General features: G+C 40.0%; 1 protein-coding gene across 7 annotated transcripts in view; it reads left to right on the forward strand.

Moving 5' to 3' along the window:
• The window catches only part of TDRD7 (tudor domain containing 7), an 82,121-nt gene that overhangs the window by 38,234 nt on the left and 31,380 nt on the right, over nucleotides 1–12,507 (forward strand). For 6 of the 7 annotated variants that reach the window (XM_078372896.1, XM_078372902.1, XM_078372908.1 and 3 more), the window contains one exon: nucleotides 10,309–10,895. The exons of the other annotated variant lie outside the window; for it this stretch is intronic. In XM_078372896.1, coding sequence (XP_078229022.1) covers nucleotides 10,309–10,895 — 587 coding nt within the window. The remainder of the gene's footprint in view (nucleotides 1–10,308; nucleotides 10,896–12,507) is intronic. 7 annotated transcript variants of the gene reach the window in all.

Raw genomic sequence — 12,507 nt, forward strand, 5'->3', positions numbered from 1 at the left:
TCCCACCCCAGCCTTCCGAAGTGCTGGGATTATAGGTGTGCACCACCACTTCCAGCTGATTTTTAAAATGTTATTGTTGAGATTCTCACTAGGTTGCTCAGGCTGGTCTTCAACTATTAGCCTCAAGTGAGTGATCCTCCTGCCCCAGGCTCTCAAAGTGCTTGGATTATAGGTGTGAGCTGCTGCACCCAGCCATGATCTTTATCATAAGCCAGTATACATGTTTCCCTGATTTCTGTGAGCCACTCTAGCAAATTAAAACTTAAGAGAGGGTCTTGGGAACCCTAGCTTGATCCAGTTGGTCAGAAGTTCCAGAAGCCTAGGCTTATAACTGGTGTCTGAAGAGGAGACAGGTCTTATGGGACTGAATCCTCAACCTGTGGGATCTGACACTATCTCCATCTGACACTATCTCCTGGTAGATAGTGTCAAAATTGAATTGGCAGAATTCAGCTGATATCCAGTGCAGAATTGATTATTTGATTGGTGTGGGGGGACCCCCACTCATTTGTCACACGTCTTCTGTGTTGATGATTGTTGTTGAATGAGAAAATAGGAAAAACATGTTTGTGTTTTCCCATACTCATAACTGAAAAAGAATTACATTTGCTTTAAATTATATTTTTTAACTTTAAAAGGAGTTTTATGAATTGTTCCTTTGAATTGAGAAATCCCTCAGCTGGCCAGGCGTGATGGCTTGTGCCTATAATCCCAAATACTTAGAAAGGCAGGAGGATCGCTTGAGCCCAGAGGTGGAGGTTGCAGTGAGCTGAGATTGTACCACTGCACTCTAGCCTAGGCAACAGAACAAGACCCAGTCTTAAAAAAAAGAGAGAGAAAAAGAAAGAAAAGAAACCCCAAAGATTGGAATAAAGTATGTGAACCAGGCATATTTTCCATGTCACTAAATTTATTTGTGAATATTTGCCTAAAGTGTTGAAGGATATCTGAATCAACTCCAGGTAGAGTCAAGTTCAGTTCCTCGTTAGGCATATATTTAATCTTAGTAAATGCTTTTTGAATGTATAGAAGCCAAATCATTGGAGAACAAATGGAATTTAGGCACATAACCAAACATTTCAAGATAAAAGAAGAAGTCATTGAAGACTGGGAAGTGCTTACTTTTCAAGGGACTGTCATTAGGGTGGGATATAGTTACCTACTTTAAACAATAGAAATGTTATAAAACTGCTGAGAGAAAAAAATCCTGTCTTCCAATCAGATGATTATTTGGCTATGGTTGGTACTTTGTAAATTCAGGCCTATTGGTCAAAATTTCACTCTATAGGCTGACTGGCAAAATTTGACTTAAAGGCTGCAGACACAGCCCTGGAAGCTTTTTACCTCCAGATGATCTTTAAGTATTATTCTGGAATAAAGGCCAGAAAAATGGGAATTCTGCTCTTGCCCTGGACCAACTCAAATGTGGACCCTCAAGTGTGGACATAATGTCCATAACTTCTGTTAAGACAGTAATTCCTTTTTGGAAGAACTTGTGCCAGTCATGTCAGAGGTCATTGTTAGAGGTTTGATAAATATGTGATTAGGTAATTGGCGCTGATCACATCTAAGGCACATATGGAATGGCAGCTTTGGTACTGGGAGTGGGGAGACTAAACATTGAAGCCCAAGATTCTCAGTGCACTCCTTGGAAAGAAAAAGGTCATAAAGCTGAAGAACCCCCTTACCTTCTTTTGGGTTAGAAGAAACTATGTGGACAATGTGGGGATGGGGCTCAGGAAGTTATTTTAGATGAGATGGGTTATCATCCACTGAAATTAGCTTCTACCATCCACTTCAGAGAAAGTATTGAGATGGTTATGTGAAAACTGAAGAAAAGTTTTAAGGTGGTCTCTGCAGGCTCATTTGGCTTTGACTGCAGAGAACCACCACATCTAAATATAAAATTAGTCAAATGCTGCATAACAACATTTTGGTCAATGATGGACTGTATACACGATGGTGGTCCCAGAAGATTATAATGGAGCAGGGAGCAGGGGATGGGGCCAAGATGGCTGACAAGAAGCAGTAGCTTTTAGAGGCTCCCATCAATAAAAACATAGTAAGTATGTGAATCCTTCATGAGCAACCAAGGTATCCAGGTTTTCTCATCAAAGTTGACTAGAAGGCTGGCGTGACTTACAGAGAAAGGAAGAACAGTATGGGGCAGCAACTTACCTGAGAACCACATGGGGAAGGGGAATCCCCTCCCCCCAGCCAAGGGAGGTGGTGAGTGAGTTTACTACCCAGCTGGGGAAAATGTACTTTTTCCATAGAACTGTGCAACCCATGGATTGAAAGATCCCACTTGCAAATCCACACCACTGTGGCCTACTGTCCCAACCCTGGATCATGCAGAGTCTTACAGCCTCTCAGCTAGAATCTGCTTAAGCCTATCGAACTCCTGAGGGGAGGGGTGACCAGCACTGACTGCAGCTACCTGCTCTCTAAGCTGCTTGAGCTGCTTTGGGGAGGAGCAGCAGCCAGCACTGGGACTAGAAACTGCCTAACATGCTAAGCTCCCTGGGTAGGGGAAGGAGGGTACCCATTTCTATAACTCCAGGCTGTGCTTTTCCCCTGCTGGAGCCAGGGAGGCTCGATGGCTTGATCCCAAGACTTGTCCCCATAGCCCTGGGGACTATGGGGACTGGCTGTGGCAGTCTGTGGTCAGAGTGCCTCTTCAGGCCTTAACTAACCCATCCTTCTTTATTGGGTGGGACTTCCCTGTAGGATCTCTACTAACTCCAGCTGGAGGCTCAGGGACAGGATTGGGGTCTCCCTGAGCCTGAGCCAGTGGTAGGAGTGGCCACGGACCAGCAGACTTAGCCTCTCCTCCTGGTAGTTCTGAGGAATCCTGGCAGCTGAGATGAATGGGTTTCCCCTCAGTGAAGCACACCCCCTCCACCACATGCTTCATTAAATGGGTCCTGCTCCCTGTGCCACCCAACTGGATGAGACCCTCCAACAGGGGTTGTCAGACACCCTATACAGGGGCCATCCTACTGGTATCAGGTTGGTGCCCTTTGAGATCAGAGGTCCCAGAAGAAGGAACAAGCACCCCTCTTCACGGTTCTCCAGCCTCCTTGAGTGACATCTCCAGGCACAGGAACAAATCAGATGAATAGGGCCCAAAGTGAACCCCTAGCAAACTGCAGCAGCCCTACGAAAGAGGGACCTGACTATTGAAAGAAAAATCAGCAGTAAGTGACAACAACCACATCAACAACAACAACAAAATGCCCCACAAAAACCCCATCCAGGGGTCAGCAACCTCAAAGACCAAAACTAGGCAAACTCATGAAGATGAGAATCAATGAAAAAATGCTGAAAACCTAAAAGGCCAAAATGCTTCTTTTCCTCCAAATGATTGCAGTGGCTCTCCATCAAGGGTGCAGAACTGGATGGGGGATCAGAAATTGGCAGAAGTAGGCTTTAGGAGATGGTTAATAAAAAACTATGCTGAGCTAATGGAGCGTGTTCTAACCCAATGCAAGGAAGCTAAATACCTTGATAAAAGGTTAGAGAAATTGCTAACTGGAATAACTAGTTTAGAGAGGAACATAAATGACCTGATGGACCTGGAAAACACAGCACAAGAACTTTGTGAAACATACACAAGCATCAAAAGCTGAATCGACCAAGCAGAAGAAAGGATATCAGAGTTTGAAGACCATCTTACTGAAATAAGACATGCAGACAAGAATAGAGAAAAAAGAATGAAAAGAAATAAACAAAGCTTACAAGAAATATGGGACTTCTTAAAAAGACTGAACCAACAATTCATTGGAGTACCAGAAGGGGAGAATAGAAAAAAGCAGGAAAACACACTTCAGGATATTATCCAGGAGAAATTCCCTAACCTAGCAAGATAGGCCAACATGCAAATTCAAGAAATACAGAGAACACCATTAAGATACTCCACGAGAAGATCAACCCCAAGACACATAAGCATCAGATTATCCAAGGCTGAAATAAAGGAAAAGCTTTTAAGGTCAGCCAGAGAGAAAAGCCAGGTCTACCTACAAAGGGAAGCCCATCAGATTAACAATGCCACTCTCAGAAGAAACTCTACAAGCCAGAAGAGATTGGGGGCCAATATTCAACATTCTTAAAGTGAAGAATTTTCAACCCAGAATTTCACATCCAGCCAAACTAAGCTTCATAAGCAAAGGAGAAATAAAATTCCTTCCAGACAAGCAAATGCTGAGGGATTTCATTACCACCAGGGCAGGACCTGCAAGAGCTCCTGAAAGAAGCACTAAATATGGAGAGGAAAAACTGGTACCAGCCACTGGAAAAGCACACCAAAATATAAAGACCAATGACACGATAAAGAAACTGCATCAACTAATGTGCAAAGTAACCAAATAGCATCATGATGACAGGATCAAATTCACATATAACAATACTAACCTTAATGTAAATGGGCTAAATGCCCCAATTAAAAAACACAGACTGGCAGATTGGATAAGGAGTCAAGACCCATTGGTGTGCTATATTCAGGAGACCCATCTTACATGCAAAGGCACACATAGTCTCAAAATAAAGGGATAGAGGAAATTTTATCAATCAAGTGGAAAGCCAAAAAAAGAACCCAGGGATTGCAATCCTAGTTTCTGACAAAACAGACTTTAAACCAAAAAAAAAAAAAAAAAAAAAAAAAAGACAAGGGCATTACATAGTGATAACGGGAACAATTCAGTAAGAAGAGCTAACTATTCTAAATATATGTGCACCCAATACAGGAGCACCCAGATTCATAAAACAAGTTCTTAGAGACCTACAAAGAGACTTAGGCTCCCACGCAATAATAGTAGGAGACTTTAACACCCCACTGTCAGTATTAGACAAATCAACAAGACAGAAAATTAACAATGATATTCAGGACTTGAACTCAGCTCTGGATCAGGTGGACCTAATAGATATTTACAGAACTCTGTACCCCAGATCAACAAAATATACATTCTTCTCAGCATCACATGTCCCTGATTCTGAAATTGAACACGTAATTGAAAGTAAAATGCTCCTCAGCGAATGCAGAAGAACTGAAATTATAACAGTCTCTCAGACCACAGTACAATCAAATTAGAACCTCAGGATGAAGAAACTCACTCAAAACCACACAATTTCATGGAAATTGAACACCCTGCTCCTGAGTGATTCCTGGGTAAATAATGAAAATTTTCAAGGCAGAAACCAAGAAGTTCTTTGAAACCAATGAGAACAAAGAGACAATATACCAGAATCTCTGAGACACAGCTAAAGCATTGTTAAGAGGGAAATTTATAGCACTAAGTGCCCACATCAGAAAGCTAGAAAGAGCTCAAATTGACACCCTAACATCACAATTAAAAGAGCTAGAGAGGCAAGAGCAAACTAATCCAAAAGCTAGCAGAAGACAAGAAATAACTAAGATCAGAGAAGAATTGAAGGAGGTGGAGACATGAAAAACCCTCCAAAAAAATCAACAAATCCAGGAGCTGTTTCTTTTTGATTAACAAAATAGACCACTAGCTAGACTGATAAGACAGAGAAGTATCAAATTGACACAATAAAAAATGATTAAAATGTTATCACCACTGATCCTACAGAAATACAAAGTACCATCAGAGAATACTATAAACACCTCTATGCAAATAAACTAGAAAATCTGGAAGAAATGGATAAATTTCTGGGTCCATACAACCTACCAAGACTAAACCAAGAAGGAGTGAAATCCCTGAATAGACCAATAACAAGCTCTGAAAATGAGGCAGTAATTAATAGCCTACCAACCAAAAAAAAGCCCAGAACCAGATGGATTCACAGTTGAATTCTACCAGAAATACAAAGAAGAGCTGGTACCCTTCCTTCTGAAACTATTCCAAACAGTTGAAAAGGAGGGACTCCTCCCTAACTCATTTTATGAAGCCAGCATCATCTTGATACCAAAACTGGGAAGAGACACAACAAAGAAAACTTCAGGCCAATATCTCTGATGAACATCAATATGAAAATCCTCAATAAAATACTGGCAAACTGATTCCAGCAGCACATAAAAAGCTTGTCCACCGCGATCAAGTTGGCTTCATCGCTGGGATGCAAGGCTGGTTCAACTTATGCAAATCAGTAAACGTAATCCATCACATAAACAGAACCAAAGACAAAAACAAAATGATTATCTTAATAGATGCAGAAAAGACCTTTGATAAAATTCAACATTCTTCATGTTAAAAACTGAATAAACTATGTATTGATGGAACATATCTCAAAATAATAAGAGCTATTCATGACAGACCCACAGCCAATATCATAACCGAATGTGCAAAAGCTGGAAGCATTCCCTTTGAAAACTGGTACAAGACAAGGATGCCCTCTCTCACCACTCCTATTCAACATAGTATTGGAAGTTCTGACCAGAGCAATCAGGCAAGAGAAAGAAATAAAGGGTATTCAAATAGGAAGAGAGAAAGTTAAGTTATCTCTGTTTGTAGACGACATGATTTTATATTTAGAAAACCCCATCATCTCAGCCCAAAAACTTCATGAACTGATAAGCAACTTCAGCAAAGTCTTAGGATACAAAATTGATGTGCAAAAATCACAAGCATTTCTTTACACCAACAATAGGCAAGTGGAGAGCCAAATCATGAATGAACTCCCATTCACAATCACTACAAACAGAATAAAATACCTACGAAATACCACCAAAAAGGGGCATGGAGGATCTCTTCAAAGAAAACTACAAACCACTGCTCAAGAAAGTAAGAGAGGACACAAACAAATGGAAAAACATTACATCTTCATGGATAGGAAAAATCAATATTGTGAAAATGGCCATACTGCCCAAAGTAATTTATAGATTCAATGCTATTCTCATCAAACTACCATTGACATTCTTCACAGAATTAGAGAAAACTATTTTAAATTTCATATGACATCAAAGAAGACCCCATATATCCAAGACAATCCTAAAAAGAACAAAGATAGTGTAATGCCTCCAGTATATAGACTTCAGACTATACTACAAGGATATAGTAACAAAAACAACATGGTACTGGTACCAAAACAGACATATAGACCAAAGTAGCAGAACTGAGACGTCAGAAATAACACCACACATCTACAACCATCTGATCTTCGACAAACCTGACGAAAACAAGCAATGGGGAAAGGACCTCCTATTCAGTAAATGGTGCTGGGAAAACTGGCTAGCCATATGCAGAAAACTGAAACTGAACCCCTTCTTTATACCTTATACAAATAATAACTCAGGATGAATTAAAGACTTAAATACAAAACCCAACACCGTAAAAGCCCTAGAAGAAAACCTGGGCAACACCATTCAGGACTTAGGCATGGGCAAAGACTTCATGACAAAAAGACCAAAAGTAATTGCAACAAAAGCCACAATTGACAAATGGTGTTAAAGAGCTTACGCACAGCAAAAGCAACTATCATCAGAGTGAACAGGCAACCTATGGAATGGGAGAAAATTTTTGCAAGCTACCCATCTGACAAAGATCTAATACCCAGAATTTACAAGGAACTTTACATATGTACAAGAAAAAACCTCATCAAAACGGGGGCAAAGGATATAAACAAACACTTCTCAAAAGAAGACATTTACATGGCCAAGAAACGTGAAAAAAAGCTCAACATCACTAATCAAAATCACAATGAGATACCATCTCATGCCAGTCAGAATGGCGATTATTAAAAAGGAAACGATGCTGGCAAGGCTGTGGAGAAATAGGAATGCTTTTACACTGTTGGTGAATTGGTTCAACCATTGTGGAAGACAGTATGTTGATACCTCAAGGATCTAGAATGAGGAATACCATTTGATCCAGCAATCCCATTACTGGCTATATACCCAAAGGAATATGAATCATTCTACTATAAAGACACATTCACAAGTTTTTTTTTTTTTAAATAGAGTCTCACTCTGTCACCCTGGCTGGAGTGCAATGGTGCAATCTCGGCTAGCTGTAACCTCTGCCTCCCAGGTTCAAGTGATTCACCTGCCTCAGCTTCCCAAGTAGCTGGGATTACAGGTTCCCACCACCAGGCCTGGCTAATTTTTTGTATTATTAGTAGAGACAGGGTTTCACTATGTTGACCAGGCTGGTCTCAAACTCCTGACCTATTAGGGGGTGGGGCTTGAGGGGAGGGAACTTAAGAGGACAGGTCAATAGGTGCAGCAAACTACCTTGGCATACATCTACCTATGTAACAAACCTGCGCGTTCTGCACATGTATCTCATTTTTTTTAGAAGAAGAAAAGATTATAATGAAGGTATATCATGGAGTAGCTATATCATCTAGGTTTGTATAAGTACACACTATGATGGTTGCACAACAAACTGGCGACATGTTTCTTAGGATGTATTCCCATTGTTAAGTGATGCATGACTGACTACACTAATTGGGATTTTATGACAAGTTAAACACTCACTTATAATGCTGTTTTCTTTTTCCATTGGCTCCAGAAGTGTGTGTTTCAAACCTCTGGATACCAAAGTTGTATTCTTGTATCTTACTGAGTGTAATAAAGCACAGTGACAATTGCATTTTAAGACCTCAGATTTTAAAACATGGGTTTCTAGAGAAGTAGACTAACCTTCAAGAGAAAGATGAGGAAGGCTCCAACTATCTGTGTTCCTATGGCTTAAAATGAGGGACATAAACTGTGCCAATCATAAAACATGATTTATGGGATCCCATTTAGAGGCCTCACAGAGTGCCACAAGAGACCACCACGGATTACAGGAGGTGCCATTAGACCTCTACTTTCAGTGATGCTTTAGGCTTTCCAGGTGTGGAAGTTTTCCTCCATCCTCAGAACTTAAGCATACATTGGCAAAAGAATGAAGAGGAAAACCTAATGTTTTATATTAATATTGTTCACTTCCTATGTGTAATCTAGAATATGTAGTCAGACTAAAAGGAATTCATTTTATTACCAAATTGACTATGTCTTTTGACTTATCAAAGCTCTTCTCTGGTACCAAGACAGTGCCTTTTTTTTATATACATAAATGTTTATGTTCACTCTTCCTGAGCCTTGCATGAAGAGTGAAGTAAATGAGCCCAGTGTTTTTTGCTATAAGCAATCTACCCAGCATACTTTAATATTCTGTTCTTCTGGGTGAAGCATGGTTCTTGTAAGCTTGTATTCTTACCCTAAGGCTTTAATTTGCAGCGAAGGAGTAGGTAAATAGGATCCGACAACGTGGGAACATTTTGGAAGGCAGGGAATTTTAACTTCAGTCTAATGGTCTTGTACAGGGTTTAAGAAACTAGTTTTGTAAAGGTCCTTGGTAAATGTTTAGGCTCTGCAGACGACGAGCTGCACCCATCACATGCAGCCCATCACAGTTACTCAACTCTGCCACTGTGGTGCAAAAGCAGCCAGAGATAATGCATAAATAAAAGAGCATGACTGTGTTCCAATACAACTTTATGTACCTTGAGTTTCATATAATTTTTACAAGAATTATGAAATAATTCTTTTGATTTTTTTCTAGCATTTGAAAATATAAAAATCATTCTTTAGCTCATGAGCCATGAACTACCTTGGGCCATGCTCTAGTAGTAGAGCTGACCCCTGCTCTAGTAGTGAAAAGGCTTAAAACTCAGGGGAGGGGAGAAATTATGCCATACCTCAGTTTCTCTTCTCTTTCTTCTCTTATATAAAAATATGTCATTAAGCTGTGCCTCTCAGGAATGGCATGCAAATAAAATTTAAGACTGGATGACCTACAAGTGCCAGGTATTTTTAATACTTGTTTGTTGGAGTGACAACACTTGCAGCTAAACTTTCTGCTGTGGTTGTTTTAAAACTGTAACTCAACTCTGGAGCATCTTTTTCTATATAATGGAAAGCCAAGGGTTTTCTCAGGATATTGCAGGAAGAAGAGAGTATTTTCTAGTTTTCTTCACAGTGGTTTATTTCTGACAGTTTTAATACCTTTTTACAACTGACTTTCAGTCAGTTTTGTAAGCTATTGTTTTGGATTTGGCAGTGACAACTAAATGAGAGTAAGCTTTACAGGGCAGAGCACTCGTGATTTTCTAGGGCAGCTGGAGTCTCACTGTACAAGTGAATTTAATACTATTTTATTTTCCTGTTTATTTCTGAAATATGGCTCCTGTTATTTGCGGGTGAAGATAATGCATTAAAGTCCTAGGAATTGAAAAGAGTAAAATGTACACTTGATTTAATTTGAAAACAGCATGACTCTCAAATTTAAAATGCATTAATATGTTTGCAGATTGTTTAGAGTCACAGAAATATCTGTCATTTGCTTTATTTAAAAATTTCAGGTGGAGAAACCTTGCAGTGGTGGTCAAGATTTACTTCTTTATCCAGCTAAGAGAAAGCAGATTTTGAGAAGTGAACTGGACACTGAGAAAGTACCTCCATCCCCACTACCTGCTCCCAAACAAACACCACCGTTGAAAGGGGGTCTACCTGTTATGCCAGGAGACTTTAAAGAAAAAGTGGCAGAGCTGCTGGTGAAATACACAAGTGGCCTTTGGGCTAGTGCACTCCCAAAAGCATTTGAGGAAATGTACAAAGTGAAATTCCCTGAGGATGCCTTAAAAAATCTTGCCTCACTTTCTGATGTGTGCACCATAGACTACATTTCTGGAAATCCCCAGAAGGCCATTCTGTATGCTAAACTTCCATTGCCCACTGAAAAAATCCAAAAGGATGCAGGGCAAGCACATGGTGATCATGATATCAAGACTATGGTCGAACAAGAGTATTTGCAGATAAAAGAAACCATTGCTGAAAGCGCTAATACCTTTATGGAGGACATAACAGTTCCTCCTTTAATGATTCCAACTGAAGCATCACCATCTGTATTGGTGGTTGAACTGAGCAACACAAATGAAGTGGTTATCAGGCAAGTTTCGTTTTCTAATTCTTTAGAATCCTGATTTACTGTTGTCACTTGACTATTCTTCACATGGATGCTGAGGGTTAAAGGAAGAATAATACATTCTTAGTTCTACAGAGTTAGAGTGAGGCTTAATAATGTATTGATATTTGTTAAATGTTCAAAATATACAACTATCCTAAGATTACTAATAGCATTAAAAATTACAATGATAATATGAACTTGAAAAAAAGATGTCAAAAGGATGATGGTAACTATATTATGTCAAAAGCAATACCTAGTTCACAGAAAAAGCAAGTGCCCCACACACTACATAATACTATTTAATCTGGGACTATGTAGTATTTCCTGAAAGTGAAAATAGCTCAGAACTGCTTTCCTTGTATAATACATCAGATTAGGCCTTGGACCCAAGGTGTTCTGTTATTTGAGTCTTTCAGTATCATTTTCTGGGAGGAGCCATCATTGCCTAAGTAGCTAATGATAATTAGAATAACAAAAAACAGTCCAGCTCCTGGCACCTGTCTTGGTCTTTTGGAGAAAATGCAGAATACATGGGAACTATAGAAAGACTATAATCCGCAGTTTCCAGTTGGGAAAAAGTATGGGAACCTGCATAGCTGAACCCCTGGAGGCACCAGTCCGGGGTGTGGCCATGGCTAGGCAGATCAGAAAAATGCTGAAGTAAACAGAATCTGGGCTCCTTCATCCAAATGGTCCTTTGGTTTGGACTGTCACTCCTCTAGAGACCCATAATTGAAAGGCCCAATGAAGGACCACAAAAATAATCAGAATCATTGAAAGGAGAGCTCAGAAATTTAAAGCTCTGCCATCTGAACAAATGAAATCTGAGTAGATAATAGAGTAAACCTAGTATCTTCTGATGCTCAAACTAGAAGAACTTCCAGAAACTTTAGAGAGGATGAAGCTGTTATTCTAAGCTGTGGTGTGTGGCCTGAAGATATAAATAGGTTGCTGAGGGCTAGAGGTCCCGATATGTTTCACTAATGTATTGAAGTAAAGGAAAGATATTGAAGGCCACATTGCCAGCTTTTACCATTTGACATTATAAAGAAACCTCCATGGCAGGATCCTTTAGTATATGTTAACCAGTAATTGTTGGTGCCATAGTCAGAAACCAAGCACTAGCCTGGACCAATCACATGATTTCTGTTGTCACCAAGGTTTGTCAGGAGTCTGGTTAATTTTTAGGACTTTAGTAGGAGGGTTCTAATCTATTCCAGGATGATTAGGTCCAGGGTCTTCAGATTATTTAAATACTCTTTCCCAGTGGGAATTTAAATCCTGGAGTCAGCATTTTAGGTGTTCATCAGAGTGGCTGGCAGCCAGCAAGCATGATGGTTAATGTTTGCCATTAGACTAACCATAGGTCATTGGCTTCTGCCCTCCCCACAAGACTTTGCAAACCTCTACCAGAGTGGATCCTGTTCTGTACCTGCATCTTCACCCAGGCAGGCAGTAGACACTGGAAGCTAGGTCTCTAGCTCATTAATGCCTGGAGGTGCTATGACAGAACCTTCATGTCAAATATGAAAATCCCTTGTCTCTTGTCTCAAAAATTAACTTTGTAAAGCTTCATATTTATGACATCCTTAAG

This window comes from Callithrix jacchus, chromosome 1 (genome assembly GCF_049354715.1).
Source record: "Callithrix jacchus isolate 240 chromosome 1, calJac240_pri, whole genome shotgun sequence".
NCBI classification, from domain to species: domain Eukaryota; kingdom Metazoa; phylum Chordata; class Mammalia; order Primates; family Cebidae; genus Callithrix; species Callithrix jacchus.